The sequence below is a fragment of the Enhydra lutris genome, unplaced genomic scaffold, assembly GCF_002288905.1.
Source record: "Enhydra lutris kenyoni isolate GAN:26980312 unplaced genomic scaffold, ASM228890v2 scaffoldscaffold26, whole genome shotgun sequence".
Lineage (NCBI taxonomy): Eukaryota > Metazoa > Chordata > Mammalia > Carnivora > Mustelidae > Enhydra > Enhydra lutris.
The window spans coordinates 24,621,565-24,637,674 of record NW_019154110.1 but is presented as its reverse complement, the minus strand read 5'-3'; the positions used below and the strand labels follow the sequence as shown (position 1 = coordinate 24,637,674).

Below are 16,110 nucleotides of genomic sequence, written 5' to 3'. Positions count from 1 at the left end.
GACCTGAGCTGAAGGCAGTCGCTTAACCAACTGCCTTCAGCTCAGGTCATGATCCTGGAGTCCCGGGATCGAGTCCCGCATCGGGCTCCCAGCTCCACGGGGAGTCTGCTTCTCCCTCTGACCTTCTCCTCGCTCATGCTCTCTCTCACTGTCTCTCTCTTCTCTCAAATAAATAAATAAAATGTTTAAAAAAAAAAAAAAAGGTGATCTACTGACTGTGATCCCTCAGAAACAGCTGTGGAAATACTTGACAGAGTGTTAGCAAACTGAATCCAGCAACTTATAAAAGGATTTTGGATCATAATCAAGTGAGATTTAGCCCAGAAATACAAGTGTGGCTTAATATATGAAAATCAGTTAATATAATATCTCATAATAATTAGTAGAATAAAGTAGAAGTCAGCAGACTTTTTCTGTACAGGGCCAGATAAGTAAATATTTTTAGGGCTTCGTTGGCCGTACAGTTAGTTACCTGTCACAATTCCTCAACCCTGCCAGTGTTTTCCAAAGGCAGCCATAGCCTCTATATAAACAAATAGGCATAACTGTGCTCCAATAAAACTTTATTTCTGGGCAGTGAAATTTGAATTTCATATGATTTTCACATGTGCAAGATATATTTTAAAAAAATTTTTTTTCAACCATTTAAAAACACCCAAAACCATTCCGGACCTGTGAGCCATATGAAAATAGACAGCTGGTGAGATTTATTGTTCCCTGGAATAAAGGACAAAAACCACATGATCATTTCAGTGTGATTGGTGGCCTCTAAAATGACCCCCAAGTAACCCCTGCCTCCTAGTACTCACACCCTTGTGTAATCTTTTTCCCTTGAACGTGGACTGGACTTAGTGACTCATTTCTAACAATAGAATACTGCAAAAGAGATTGGATGTCACACTGAAGATTAGGTTACCAAGAGACTGTGATTCTCTCTTGCTCTGCTTTCCCTCAGGGCTCTGGCTCAGGGCGGGGGGGGGGGGGGGACACACAAGCTGCCCTGTTGGGAGTAACTCTGTGGAGAGGTCCACGTGGCAAGGAACTGAGGTCTGGCCAGCAGCCAGCAAGAACCTGGAACCTACCAAAAACCAAGTGAGCGAGCTTGGAATTGGATCCTCTGAGGTCTGCCAACAGGCACCTAAATAAGCTTGGAAGGGAGTTCGTACCCATTTAACCTTTGAGATCAATGCAGCTATGACCGGTGACCGGTACAGCCTTGTGAAGGATCCTGAGTCAGGCACCCTGCTAAAGTTGCCTGTGCCTGTATTGTTGTCCCACAAAAACTGTGCGATAGTAAATGTTTATTGTTATAAGCTGCTCAGTTTTGGGGTAATTTGTTAAGTAATAGTAGATCATCAGATACAGAAAAAACACGTGACAAAATCTAACACACATTCATAATAAAACAGATCCTCAACAAACTAGAAATAGAAAGGAGTTCACTCAATCTTATCAAAAAGCATCTATGAAAAACCTACTGCTGGGGTGCTTGGGTGGCTCAGTGGGTTAAGCCTTTTCCTTCGGCTCACGTCATGATCTCAGGGTCCTGGGATCGAGCCCCGCATCAGGCTATCTGCTCAGCAGGGAGCCTGCTTCCCCCTCTCTCTCTGCCTGCCTCTCTGCCTACTTGTGATCTCTCTCTCTCTGTCAAATAAATAAATAAAAATCTTTTTAAAAATTAAAAAAAAAAACCCTACTGCTAACATCATACTTACAGACGAAAGACTGAATCCTTACCCTAGGATCAGGAGCAAGGTGAGGATGTTAAATGTCACCATTTCTGTCAACATTCTGTTGGAAAGTCTAGCCAAATGAAATAAGCCAAAAAAAAAAAAAAAAAAAAAAGGGCATACCAACATGAAAGAAGTAAAACTGTCTATATTCTCAGATGACATAATTCTATAAGAAGTATCTGAAAATGACAGAACATTACTGAAGGAAATTAGACATGTATTAAGAGTGTATGGGGCGCCTGGGTGGCTCAGTGGGTTAAGCAAGCCTCTGCCTTCAACTCAGGTCATGATCTCAGGGTCCTGGGATCGAGCCCCGAATCAGGCTCTCTGCTCAGCAGGGAGCCTGTTTCCCCCGCCTCTCTCTCTCTGCCTGTCTCTCTGCCTACTTGTGATCTCTGTCAAATAAATAAATAAAATCTTTTAAAAAAAAAAGTATAGAGAACCCTTACGATTAATAAAATAATCCAGTTAAAAATTGAGCTAAACATAGGGCACCTGGGTGGCTCAGTTGGTTAAGCATCTCTCTTTAGCTCAGGTCATGGGCCCTGGGATTGAGTCCTGCATCACATCAGGCTCCCTGCTCAGCGGAAAGCCTGCTTCTCCCTCTCCTACTCCCCCTGCTTGTGTTCCCTCTCCTGCTGTGTCTCTGTCAAATAAATAAAATCTTTTTTTAAAAGAAACTGGGAGCTAAACACTTAGACATTTCACCAAGGAAAGAGATGAATGGCTAATAAGTACAAGTAAGAGTGTTCATTTTAGAATTGCAGAATAAAATCACAGTAGGATTACAATCCATACCCACTAACATGGCTATAATGAAAAAGTGCAAATGTTAGCAAGGATGTAGAGAAACTGAGACCTTCATGCATGCTGGTGGGAATGTAAAAGAGCATAGCCACTTTGGAAAACCGTTTGGTAATTTCTTAAAAAGTCAAACATAAACACAGTGTAGGAGCTGGCAGTGCTAATCCTAGGCATCCACCCAGAAGAAATGGGAACATAGGTCTACACAAAGACCTAAGACACATATCAGCCAAATAGAATGTATGGCTGCTGTTTGGATCCTGTTTGAACAAATCAACTTGACGAAGGCATTTATAAGACAGTTGGGGAAACTTTAACACAGATGGGTTATCAGATATTAAGGAATTAAAATCCTTATCTATTAGAAATATATCCTGAAATAATTATAGGTGAAATAATATGTGTGGGTTTGCTTTCAAATACTGGAACAGGGTGCCTGGTTGGCTCAAAGGGTTGGGCCTCTGCCTTCGGCTCTGGTCGTGATCTCAGGGTCCTGGGATTGAGCCCTGCGTCGGGCTCTCTGCTCAGTGGGAGCCTGCTTCCCCCTTTCTCTCTGCCTGCCTCTCTGCCTACTTGGGATCTCTCTCTGTCAAATAAATAAATAAAATCTTAAGAAATAAAATAAAATACTGGAACAGGGACGCCTGGTGGGTCATTTGGTTAAGCATCTGCCCTTGGCTAGGGTCATGATCCCAGGGTCCTGGGATCGAGTCCCCCATTGGGCTCCTTGTTCAGCAGGGAGCCTGTTTCTCCCTCTGCCTGGTGCTCCCCCTGCTTGTGCTCTCTCTCTCTGACAAATAAATAAAATCTTTAAAAAAAAATAAATACTGGAACAAACAGCAGAGGGAAATAGATGAAGTAGAAATAGTCAAATACTAATAAATGCCAAAGCTCAGTGATGGTACAGGTATATTTTCTATTTCTCACTCTTGTGTATATTTGAAATTTTCCATCATAATGAAGTTAAAAAAATTAAATGAGAACTTGCCCATTGCGGAGAAAGAGCCTTTATGGGTGTCTGAGTGGCTCAGGGGGTTTAAGTGTCTGCCCTCAGCTCAGGTCGTGATTTCAGGGTCCTGGAACCGAGCCCCCCCTGCCCCCTGCTCAGTGGAGAGTCTGCTTCTCCCTCTTCCTCTTCCTCTGCTCACAACTTAATCTCTCTCTCTCTCTCTCTGAAATAAATAAAATCTTTATAAAAAGAGCCTTTAAGAGACACCTGGGTGGCTCAATTGGTTAAGTGGCTGCCTTCAGCTCAGGTCATGATCCCAGGGTTCTGGGATCGAGTCCCAAATAGGGCTCCTTTCTCATTGGAGAGCCTGCTTCTCTCTCTGCCTCTGCTGGCTTGTGCTCTCTCTCTCTCTTTTTGACAAATAAATAAATCTTTAAAAAAAAAAAAGAGCCTTTGAGAAATTCATAAAACGGTACCTGGCTGGTCAGTTGGTGAAGCAAGTGACTCTTGATTTCAGAATCATGAGTTTAAGCCCCACATTGGGGATAGAGATTAATTTTTTTTTTTAAGATTTTATTTATTCATTTGACAGAGAGACACAGTGAGAGAGGGAACACAAGCAGGGGGAGTGGGAGGGGGAGAAGCAGGCTTCCCGCTGAGCAGGGAACCTGATGCAGGGCCCAATCCCAGGACCCTGGGATCCTGACCTAAGCTGAAGGCAGACACTTAATGACTGAGCCACCCAGATTACGACTGAGCGCCCCAAGATTACTATTTAAAAAAAAAAAAAAAAAGGAGGGGCACCTGGCAGGCTTTGTTGGTTAATTGGTTACCTCTTGATTTCAGCTGAGGTCATGATCTCAGGGTCCTGGGTAGATCCCCATGTTGGGCTCTGCGCTTGCCGAGTCTGCTTAAGGATTCTCTCTCTCCCTCTCCTTGTGCCCCTCTCCTTACTCACACTTGCTCACTTGCTCTCTCAAAAATAAATTTAAATAAATCTTTTTTTAAAAAAGTCCTAAGGACAAGTAGGTAGTGCTGTTACATAAACTAACTTGTTCAAGCCCGATACCAGTCCATCTTCAATGTACCTTGCAAAAATCCAACCATTTCATTACTGCCATGCAAAAGGTTATCTTGAGTAGAGATTTAAATGAAAGAGCAGAGACAGTTTTCAGTCTTCATGTTGCACCACTTGCTAGCAAGTTCTAAGCTAGCTTTCTGGTATTTCTGTATTTGCAAAATGCATAGAGGTCTCCTGTGAGCACATAGGTAGTTTGCTGTTAAACATTTCCAAACGAGAACGAAGCATCATCATCCCCTCATGCTAATTGTCATACACAGCACAGCCTTTCTTCTTTGTGAATGGCACCTGCCTCTTCCTCAGTGTGAAAGGTCCCAGGATTTGTAACTGCTTTTATTTGGGGTATGGAAATTTTACTGTTCTTATGTATACACATGTGTTTAATGAGAATCATATATGATTTACTAAAGATGTGTCCCTATTTGTTTATTCATTATTTTCTCCTTTTTCCATTTTTTTTCAGTACATGTACTAGCCTTAGCAAGTTCTGTTCCAAACTCAGGCACCTTGACTTGGCTTCCTGTACATCAATCACAAACATGTCTCTTAAAGCTCTGAGGTAAATGTCTTATAACAAGAGTATCCAATAATCAGAACAAATACTGAGTTTTTTAAAAATTTCAAATAACTGAAATAAAGTTAGAATCGAAGGAAACTGTGTTTTATGGATATGTACTATAGTTCAGAATAGATCACTTGCCCAAATTACAGGACACATTCAGGTGAAATGCCTAGGGATAACTAGGATTTCTGAACAGACTGGTATAGCGTATAGGCGAATAATTAGATTTCTCTGAAGGCTTGGTTGCCCCCACTTGGTTGCCCCACTGAAACCGCCACATATTGTAGCTTAGTGATCAAAGCAGCGCTCCGGAGTCAGGTGATTGATTAGCCAGGTACCTTGAACAAATATAACCCTTGTGAGCTTTTCCTTGTCATCTCATAGTTCTGTTCTTAGGATTAAACAGTATTATCACTGTTCGATAATATTAGACGAAACCATACAAAGTTGGCAGTATTTAACAGCTTTTATGGTATAAAGATGACAGCTTCATTTGTTCAACCTAGTGTTTATAAAGTACTTAGGAGAGTTTCTGGCATATAGTAAGCACTCAGTACGTTTTGTTTTAATATTAACCTATTTTTTAAAAATACATCACAGAAGGTATACCTTAAAAGGAGGGTGAAATGCCCATTCTCTTTGTATCTTTACTTTTTTATCAGTCTCTTACAGGTAATTGTGGTCCCATGTATTGGTTATGTTCATAAATAGTAAAAATTAAGCTATTAAAAGAAGAAACATAGATTTAGTTGAGTATAAGTAATCTAAAAATGGCTTCTAGACCTTCCTTATGAATACTGAGTACATATGTATCTAAGGTCATTTGCCAGGTGAGATAATAAACAGGATAAGATAACAGCATTTATGGTTTATAAAATATTTTCACATAAATGATTTCATTTATTTGAAAACCATCTGAGGCAGATAGGACAGACACTTATAGATAAGAAAATCCAAAACATTTTTGAATATGATTCAACCTCACTAAACAAGGTATTGTTGTTGCTGCCCTTTAGTGGCATAGTGCGGTGTGATAAGTGCTATTACAGAAGTGAGTGCTTCCATTTGGGAAGAGCATAGGCTATGGCTGATCTTGGATTAAGAGAAGTTCAGTCAGGTTTCCTAAAGTGACTTGTCTGAAGTCACACTGTTAATGTTGAAGAATGGACTTGAACCAAGATCCCCTGCCTTCATTTTATAAAACAATTAGAGCAATATTGTCCAAAGAATATCATAGAGCTTGGGATTCTTGCATAGTTCAAATGTGAAATCAAAGATAAAATGGATATTTGATAGAAGACAGAGATCAAACACAGTATAGCTTAATTTTAGCCTATGGAGACTGTACTGAGGAGACTTCACAGATAAGGAAAATGTATAGATTCTTTGTAATTTTTTAAATAAGAATTTAAACCTCTTCATTATTACTTTGATAAGTAAAAGAATTATTTGATAAAGAATCTAAATCTAAACCCTTCACTAATTACGCTGTTAACTTGAACAGGTCACTTAGTTTCCATTTCCATTTCAGAGACCTTTTAAACATGTGATAAGTGCAAAAAGAATATATTTGAAAAGCATAAACCTCCATAACAGTCTAATATATCTGAAAAACAGTACTGTGCTCTGTGCTTATTAGTTTAGCTGGATTTGAGATAGCTCTCCTCAGGATATCCCACATGAACTCAACCAACATTGATAACTAGGCTTTGTTTTTGTTGTGAGATTGCCTGTATTCTAAATCTATGTTAAGTAAATGAGTGTATTCTTGTGGGAAAGCATGGGGCTGTAGCCATTCCCTGACTAAATAGCCAATAAAATGAGACTTTGATGCCTTTGGAATTGGATTTAGTCATCTATTTGTTTCATTTTGTTTTGTCCTAAGTGAGGGATGTCCACTGTTGGAGCAATTAAACATTTCCTGGTGTGACCAAGTAACCAAGGATGGCATCCAAGCACTAGTGAGAGGCTGTGGGGGTCTCAAGGCCTTATTCTTAAAAGGCTGCACACAGGTAATACTCCATGTAGTGCTTGTGAATTTTAGAAGAACCGTGAACTTTGTAGGCAGCCCAAAAATGTTGGCTGGAGGAATATGTAGTTGTATATTAATGACCAAGGATACATGCTTACCAAAAATTAAAGTGTCTTCCTTAGAGTTAAAAAATACATATATATGAAAAGAATTAACATCTGACCAAAGATAAAATTTTTGAGGGGAGGCAAGATGGGGAGAGAGGATCACACTGAGCATGCACCATAGGCAGGAAGCATCTTACACAATTTAATCCGAGAAGAAAACTTGAAGAAAACAGACATGTCATCACTGCCTGAGACCTTGAACTGGAGAGGCAAGGAAGGCAGTCTTAGTTAGCAGTTTTCACTAGTTGTTTAACTACCAGGTTAAATGTGCCAAGTATACAGAACCTACATTTTATAGTGTTGGTGTTTACTTCCTGCCAGTCACATTACAAATCCCAACATATTTTGCTATTAAAAATTTTACTATCTTTGTATTTTACGGTGATTAAAAAGAAAAAAAGAATTGACATGGCAGTGTCTCGAAGGAAATAATCAGAAGTGAGTTTAGAAGTGACTGACAAAGTAGGCCTAGGCTCTTGTGACATTATTTTATTAATGGTTACTGAAACCATGCCTTGGTTTCTGTTAAAAGTGCCCTTATTCCTTCACTGTGATGGGAGGAGTTCCATTGTTTGAAACAGAGCTTTGGAAGTAAGACTGCCTTAAAACAACAGCTTGAGCTTCTGGTTATTTATGGAATCCTGAAAAATATTGATTGGAATGCACCATTATAATCAATTACTTGCCATCTGTTCTCAGCACTGTATGCGTGGCACTCATCTTCCAGCAGCAGATAAACCGGATTCCTTTCTCAGCTTCTGCTCCCAAAAGTTTGTTTTTAAAAAAAACTTTTTATATAGGAAGTACAGAAGTGTGAAAATAATTTTAGCTTCATAATCCCTGAGCAAAATGCTGTGAGGCATACTTAATTTATCAGAAGAGGAATCCATAAACATTAAGCAGTGTTTATTTTATCTTTTCCTTGATTTGGTGATCATGTGAATTTGACGTGGTTGGAACTGATGAAAAATACTGATAACCATACTAATGACATGAATTATGCCTTTATTTGATCATGGGTCATTGTTTCTGGTTCATTGTTCCTTTGAAGCTTGGTTGGCTTTATTTAGCATGTGTTGACGAAATGTGTATACTCCTATATCTTTATCTCTTGAAACAGTGTTAGTAATCTTTTTTTTTCTGTCTTTTTAATTTTTCTAGCTAGAAGATGAAGCTCTGAAGTACATAGGTGCACACTGTCCTGAACTGGTAACCTTGAACCTGCAGACTTGCTTAGTAAGCCGTCCCTCCCACAATTCTTTTGTATTAGTAGTTCATTGCAATAATATTATTGTACAAGCTTCCATCATCAAGACCAGTGGTTTTTCCACCTCAGCCCTGGGGACACAGGAGTCACACAGATACGATTCTTGGCGTGTTTAAGGACACTCACTCCTAAGGGTTTTGACATAGACAATATAGAAGATATTGCCCATGCAGATTTCCAAATAAGCTAACTAGAACTCCACCCCTTTTCTACTTTTAGAAGTGAATTATTCACAGACTTTAGTACTTAGAATATTTTTTTGGTTAATTAATTGCAGTTATGCCAATGAAGATCTATCAGTGAGTCATAACTATTGGGAACCACTGATCTAAACAGATGACAAGCAAAATGTACTCAAGTATTGCCAAGTGGTATTGTAATTCACATTCAGCTTTTTTAGACTGTCACCTCTTTTGTGTGTATCCCCAAACCCCTGCATTTTGCTCAATTTGCTAGAACTATTCAGGGTCCTAGAACATCAACAATACACTTTTATCTTTTCTCTCTTGCCTTGAAAATTACAAATATGTGTTGCCTTGGAGTGAAAGCCTCTCATGGCAATGAAAAGACTTGATGAGGGTTTGCCTTGTTTTTGCTAAAACTTCTGCTCATTATCCCCTCCTGTTCTTGTATAATCACCTGAAACTTGAGACCGTAGTGGTTGTTGAAAGGTGACACATATAGGGCCATGTTTTGTGCAATTGAAGCAACCCCCCTTCCAGCCCTTAAGGGATGATGCTGATAATGATCTGCTTAGGAGGCTCCTAAAGACTGAGTTAAAGGAATGATACGCCTTTTAAGTCTGACCACCGCTTCCTTTTAATTCTGATTGCCATAGTTGCTAACTCTCAGAATTTGCCCGATCTCATTTATGAAACTGAAATATCTGGCCTGACAGGAAGAGCTTACACAACTGCTATAAGCATGAAATCATCATCTTATAGTGACAGGAAAAAACTGTTCTCCGGCATCTTTGGATCTTACGAATGTGTATATACACACAGATATGCTCTGTATGTATTTGTGTGGATATATGTTACGTACACATATATACCATACCTACTGTTTGCTGTTTTAGTTTCATTTCCTTGGCCCTTCCAGCAGACAGAAACCCCAGCCGGTGAGCACAAAGAACCAGCTCTATCATCTGTTTATTTTACTCTTTCCCTTCACCCAGATCTTAAGGCATAAGTCATTCCTTCTGTAGGATGTGATGCAATGATTCTCATTCCTAAGACTTCACGTTTCTGACCAAAACTGTTGACGTGACCAAAGTACATTCTCATTCCATTCTTTTTCTTGACTAAGTTGAAAACATAGAAGTTTAGTAAATTTTATTATTTTTTTTGAAGAATTGTTATATATGACTTTTCTCATCTTCCTTTCTCATCAGTAATCCCTTAAAGACTTGAAAACATTAAGAAGCAAAAGGCAGGGGCACCTGGGTGGCTCAGTCGGTTAAGCAGTTGCCTTCGGCTCAGGTCGTGATCCAGGGTCCTGGGATCGAGCCCCACATTGGGCTCCCTGCTCAGTGGGGAGCCTGCTTCTCCCTCTGCCTGCCACTCCCTCTGCTTGTGTCTCCTCTCTCGCTGTCTCTCTGTGTGTCAAATAAATAAATAAAATCTTTAAAAAAAAAAAAGGGCGGGGGGAGGCAGCACAGTCCTACAATATACTTTCCTGATCTTATGTGACACAAATTCTCATTGACCTGGTACATATGCATGTTCATTGATTGCTGCTTCCCCTTTACATTTCAATTATCCTCATTTAGTTATAACTGTACATCACACTTGCATGGCATCTTTTTAGTTACTTCCACATGTGTTGATCCTCATTAATTTATCCTCACAATACATCTTGTATCTGCCTTAGCATCAACTTCTTTATCTGTATCTTGCTTTAGTTATACAATATTGAGAATATACTGATTTAAGCAGTGAATTTTTTTTTTAAAGCAGTGAATATTTAAAGCTCGATATTTTTTTTCTAATTGTCCTGGCAACCTGAGGACACTGATTGAACAGAGATGACAGGGAGCTTTATTCTGAGGCTTACACAAAATTTGTGAATCTAGCAGGACAAATTGAATTGCTAATCACATCCAACATGTTAAGATGTTTATACATGGCTTTTTTTTTTTAGCGTAACATTTTGGTGTGTCCTTTTCAAATTTTAGAATAATTTAAAACATATAAAATTATGTTTGAGTTGGATACAGCAGTTTATCTCCATAAATTAATATTTTTTTACACTATTACAATTAAAATAAAGAACTAAATGGGGAAAAAAAAGAAAGAAATAGATCTGTGGTTGATATGAAGTTGAAACTGTCATCCACAGGTTGTTTTATTTTTTCATTAACTTAATGTCAGTGTCAATTTGGAACTTGCAAATAAGTTTATACTGCCATTCTTATCTATTTTCTGGGTTTTAAAATAATTTAATTGAATCTAACCCATGATGCACCTCATGCTGTTCGCAGTCCCATTACATTAAAAGAATCCCATTATAGCTTCTTCCGTTTACACCAGAAATGAGCACAGAGGTGCCTGGCTCAATCATGTGATTCTGATCTCAGTGTCGTGAGTTCAAGCCCCATGTTGGGTATTGAGCCTACTTAAAGGAAAAAAAAAAAAAAAGAAAGAAAGAAATGAGCACATTAAATCAAAAGGAACTGAAAAGGAGAAACAAAGTGTGTTCATTTTCTTTTAGGTTTGCTACCTGATTAATATTAAATTGGTTTATTTCTTTTTGGTGCTTATTTTCAGAGGTAATGTTTTTTCCTTCTTTTTTTCTGCTGAGTTACTAATACCTTTGGGGGGGTTTGCTTTTATTTTTTAGCAAATCACAGATGAAGGTCTCATTACTATATGCAGAGGGTGCCATAAGTTACAGTCCCTCTGTGCCTCCGGCTGCTCCAACATCACAGATGCCATCCTGAATGCTCTAGGTCAGAACTGCCCACGGCTTAGGTAAACATTTCTTGTTTAGCTCAAAAAATCAGGGGAAAGGAACAAAGGCCTTCTTCACACGAATTTATTGCTCGGAACTTTGAGATTTTTAAGGTAGACACTACAAGGTTACTGCCTTTTAGGTGCTAACCTGCTTGCTTTGTACCTCACTTGATTATGTGTATAATTGGCTTAAACCAAGGGGTAATGTTCCCTGTTTCCTACTTCTTGCTATCCATACTAGGAAAAAAAAATTCACATTTTATTTCTACTTCAGAAATGAAGTAAAGGCATTTTCTCTTATTAATACTTCATATAATTCCTTTCGGAAGAAAGTTTTTAAAGGCCTACCCTGTGGTTATTTACCTTGTGGTAATGATGCCAGCTACTTAGCATTAAGTATTTAAAAAAAAAAAAACAGCCCTGCAGGAATACTTCCTTTGTGTTCATGGTCTTTTAGAGAAAGCCTGATTTCTCTGTGGTTCCTCCTTTTTGCCTAAAGAAGCATTGGCTGAATATTTACTAAGAATGCAGTGTTAGCATGCACATGCTTTCAAACCCATATTGGTTCTGTAAAAGCACACAGCATGTTGTTTTGTAATAAATAAGGATGATCCCCATATGCCTTTTTTGTTCTTAAAACAACTTTATTGTACTTATATGCTAGATATGTTAACCCTTGTTTTAAGTGATTTGCAAATATTAATTCATTCAATCCCCATAATAGCATATAAGCACTGTTATTATCTCCATATTACAGATGAGAAAACTGAAGCACAGAGAGAGGTCAGGTAACCTGTTCAAGGTCTCACAGCTAGTGAGTTCAGGTGCAAGGGTTCAAATTCAGGCAGTCTGGTCCAGAACCCAGGAAACCACATATAATAATCACTATAAACCCATGTAACTTTATTAAAGCTTTTTGTTATCACCTGGCCAGAGGCCTAACCATAATTGTTAAAAGAAAAGTTGCCTAGATTATCAGAATTCCTTGATATATCATAGACTTGGTCAAAATTAATACTATCAGAGGCCTGGGGCTAAGGAGGCAGCAAGACTCCTCCTTAAAAATATTACACATGACCTTTTTCTCTTTTAAAGCAAGGAGTGTTCAGCTTCTTACTCCTTCACAGTTTATTTTATTGTTCGGACAGAAAGGCTCTCAAATATCAGAATCAAAAGTTAGGTTCAGTCAGATCCTGCTTTCCCCTTAGATATTCATTTCTCATTGCTAGTTGATAATGATTTCTTCTATTATAGCTTTGTTTGTTTCAACTCATGTAGTAAGTAATTCGTAAGCAAACATGAAGATATGTTATTTGGTAATATCATGCAGACACCACCAGACTCTTCACAGAAGAGAGCTACTTTTGATTCCCAGGTCCCGTGGTTAGTATTTCTGTTGGTGTTCAGCAGTTCCTGAGTAGGAGACTGGCTGCCAGCTCAGCCCCACTCTGCGCTGGGCCTCCCTGGGAGCCTGTGGGAAGAGGCAGGAAGCTTAAGGGCATTTTTTTCATAAATGTGGAATTTCATACATGGGACAGGCCTGTAATTAACCAGTCCCTTCATAGTATTTTTAAAAGCTATTTAAATTTGAGTGAACCTACATGTAAAATGGGAAAGAGAATAATTTACTTGAGTAACAGATTAATTGAAGCAGAATATTTATCTCCATTTCCTTTGTTTTCTAGGAGCAGGCTGCCCTCTGGGGGTAAGCAGTATGCCATCAAGAAGGCTTTTAAATGCATTTTGGCATTAACTACAAGCTTCTATTATATTCTTCTGATTGCATCACTCTGAAATGTGGTATTTACAGGACCACTTTATGATGACTCCATGAAAATGAATGGCAAGATCTGTATACAGACTTGCTTAGCTGTTAATATCACTCTATCATGCAGTGTTTAGGGAATAGGAGGTTGTTTTCTTAAATTCTTGCTGTTTTAATAAACCCAGTTTTCAGAAAACAAGGGCTTGACTTTCACTTTGTTTTTGTTTTGTTTTGTTTTTTCAACAGAATATTAGAAGTGGCGAGGTGTTCTCAATTAACAGATGTAGGCTTTACCACTCTGGCCAGGGTAAGTTATTTTCTCCAGGTTCTTTACAAAATAAATTTTTTTTTTATTTCACAAGAGTGAGCAACAAGGGAAACATGGAATGGCAGCAAAGTGGAGGAGGGTGTGGAGTGTGAGGGCACTTCTCTGGCTGGTGTGCCTGAGCCTTCTCATGCTGCAGCCACAGGCCTAAAGAACGTGAACTGCTCTGGAAATACAGACGTGTCTTGGAGACCATGATGTTCCTTCTTGAAACTTGATTTGCCACTTTTCCTTAGATGGTAAGCTAGGCAGGGCCTTCCTAGTGCATCGTGGAAAAGCTTTCTTGGTTATTTGGTATGTGACTGGTGGGTGAGAGTAACATTGAAAGAAACATATAGACCTGATTTTATTTTTTTTTTATTTTTTTTTTAAAGATTTTATTTATTCATTTGACAGACAGAGATTACAAGTAGGCAGAGAGGCAGGCAGAGAGAGAGGAAGGGAAGCAGGCTCCCTACTGAGCAGAGAGCCCGACGCGGGGCTTGATCCCAGGACCCTGAGATCATGACCTGAGCCGAAGGCAGAGGCTTTAACCCACTGAGCCACCCAGGTGCCCCTAGACCTGATTTTAAATGGAGATCGTTTAAGAGATTTTTTTGTGTTCTCCAGAATAAATACTTGGAATAGTTTTATAAATCACTGTATAATAATAGTATTCAAAATTATACTGTCTTTAGCATATATGGACTCTGGGGAGGGACATTTGCTTTCAGGCAGACTGATAGAAGACTAATGGGTAGGGGGCAGCACGTGGCATAACTCAGTGAGGACACACAATTTACCTTCCATTCTTTCAAAGAGATAATTTTCATTATTTATGGTTGGAAGGATTCTGTATTACCTTGGTATTAATGTGCAGAAAATTTATTCCCTTGGACTTAAAAGATATTAAATACGTAATTGAGAAATTTCCACTGTGATCAAGGCCTTTTAAAATGTGTGATTAATGAAGGCAGAAAGTGACATTAGAATGACACCAGCTCTGAAACTTAAGATTTTGTCCATGTATTTAAATACTGCTTCTTAGTGTTCTGGCTTTAAATTTTCCCATGTTTTAAATCTTGGTGCTATAATGTTTGGTTTTGTATTCTGTAGAATTGCCATGAGCTTGAAAAAATGGACCTGGAAGAGTGTGTTCAGGTAAGAGTATAGATTTCTACTCTGAAATACATTATCGGGGCAGCTGGGTGGCTCAGTGGGTTAAGCCTCTGCCTTCCCCTCAGGTCATGATCTCAGGATCCTGGAATCGAGCCCTGCATCAGGCTCTCTGCTCAGCAGGGAGCCTTCTTCCCCCTCTCTCTCTGCCTGCCTCTCTGCCTACTTGTGATCTCTCTCTTTCTGTAAAATAAGTAAATAAAATCTTTAAAAAAAAAAAAAAATACATTGGGGTGCCTGGCTGGCTCAGTGGATTAAGCCTCTGCCTTTGGCTCAGGTCATGATCTCAGGGTTCTGGGATTGAGCCCCGCATCGGGCTCTCTGCTCAGTGGAAGGCCTGCTTCCCCCTTTCTGTCTCTCTGCCTGCCTCTCTGCCTGCTTGTGATCTCTGTCAAATAAATAAATAAAATCTTAAAAAAAAAAAGTTTAAAAATAATACATTATCATAGGGGCGCCTGGGTGGCTCAGTTGGTTAGGAGTCTCTTTGTTTCAGCTTGCGGACTCTGGGGTTCAAGCTCAATGAGGAGTCTGCTTGAGATTCTCTCCCTCACCTGCTCCCCTCATCTCCCCCTAAAATAAACAAATTCTTAAAAAAAATAGAGAGATACAGTATGATAGAGACTGGCAAAAAAGAAAAAAAAAAAAAACTTACATAATACATACACATTGAAACATTCAGCTCCCTGTCCCAATGTAGTGTAGTGCCTGGTGGCAGTGCTGATTCTTCATTTATTGAGGTGTCCTCCAGGTATCCAGGCAGAAGTACTCGTGGCATGCAAGGTAAGGAACTAGGAAAATATATGCCATCAGTAAGGTTGCCAGTGGAAAGAAAGTAGGTCCAAGCATTCAGGCCGTAAAGATGTTAAAGTGTTTCCTAAGACATACAGGGTTATAACAGTAGTAAATAATTAAAGCCCCATCACATGAACAGTATAGCACTGCCCCCACCTTTTTTTTAGTTCAGTGAGACTCTGGACCCCTTATAATATTAGCCCTGGAGATCCAACTCTGCCCTTTGGGCAGACAGACCAAATATTGCCTTAGCAACTGTTTCTTTTATTACCAATTATAAGAGCTTTAAGATTACTAGTTGATCAGAGAGAATTTTTTTTTTAAGATTTTATTTATTTATTTGACAGAGATCACAAGTAGGCAGAGAGGCAGGCAGAGAGAGAGAGGGAGAAGCAGGCTCCCCGCTGAGCAGAGAAGCCCGATGTGGGGCTCGATCCCAGGACCCCGGGATTATGACCTGAGCCGAAGGCAGAGGCTTTAACCCACTGAGCCACCCAGGCGCCCCTCAGAAATTTTTGAAGGGCGACTCCTAAAAAGGAGATAGATTAGTAAATCTTTTTAATGGTAACAATAAAGATACTTCC

At 39.2% G+C, this 16,110-nt stretch overlaps 1 protein-coding gene across 1 annotated transcript in view; it reads left to right on the top strand.

Annotated features, from left to right (window-relative positions):
* LOC111151620 (F-box and leucine rich repeat protein 20) overlaps window positions 1-16,110 on the top strand; it is a 99,136-nt gene that overhangs the window by 77,054 nt on the left and 5,972 nt on the right. The window contains exons 7-12 of the mRNA XM_022509718.1: window positions 5,031-5,126; window positions 7,015-7,141; window positions 8,430-8,504; window positions 11,377-11,507; window positions 13,501-13,561; window positions 14,675-14,719. Coding sequence (XP_022365426.1) covers window positions 5,031-5,126; window positions 7,015-7,141; window positions 8,430-8,504; window positions 11,377-11,507; window positions 13,501-13,561; window positions 14,675-14,719 — 535 coding nt within the window. The remainder of the gene's footprint in view (window positions 1-5,030; window positions 5,127-7,014; window positions 7,142-8,429; window positions 8,505-11,376; window positions 11,508-13,500; window positions 13,562-14,674; window positions 14,720-16,110) is intronic.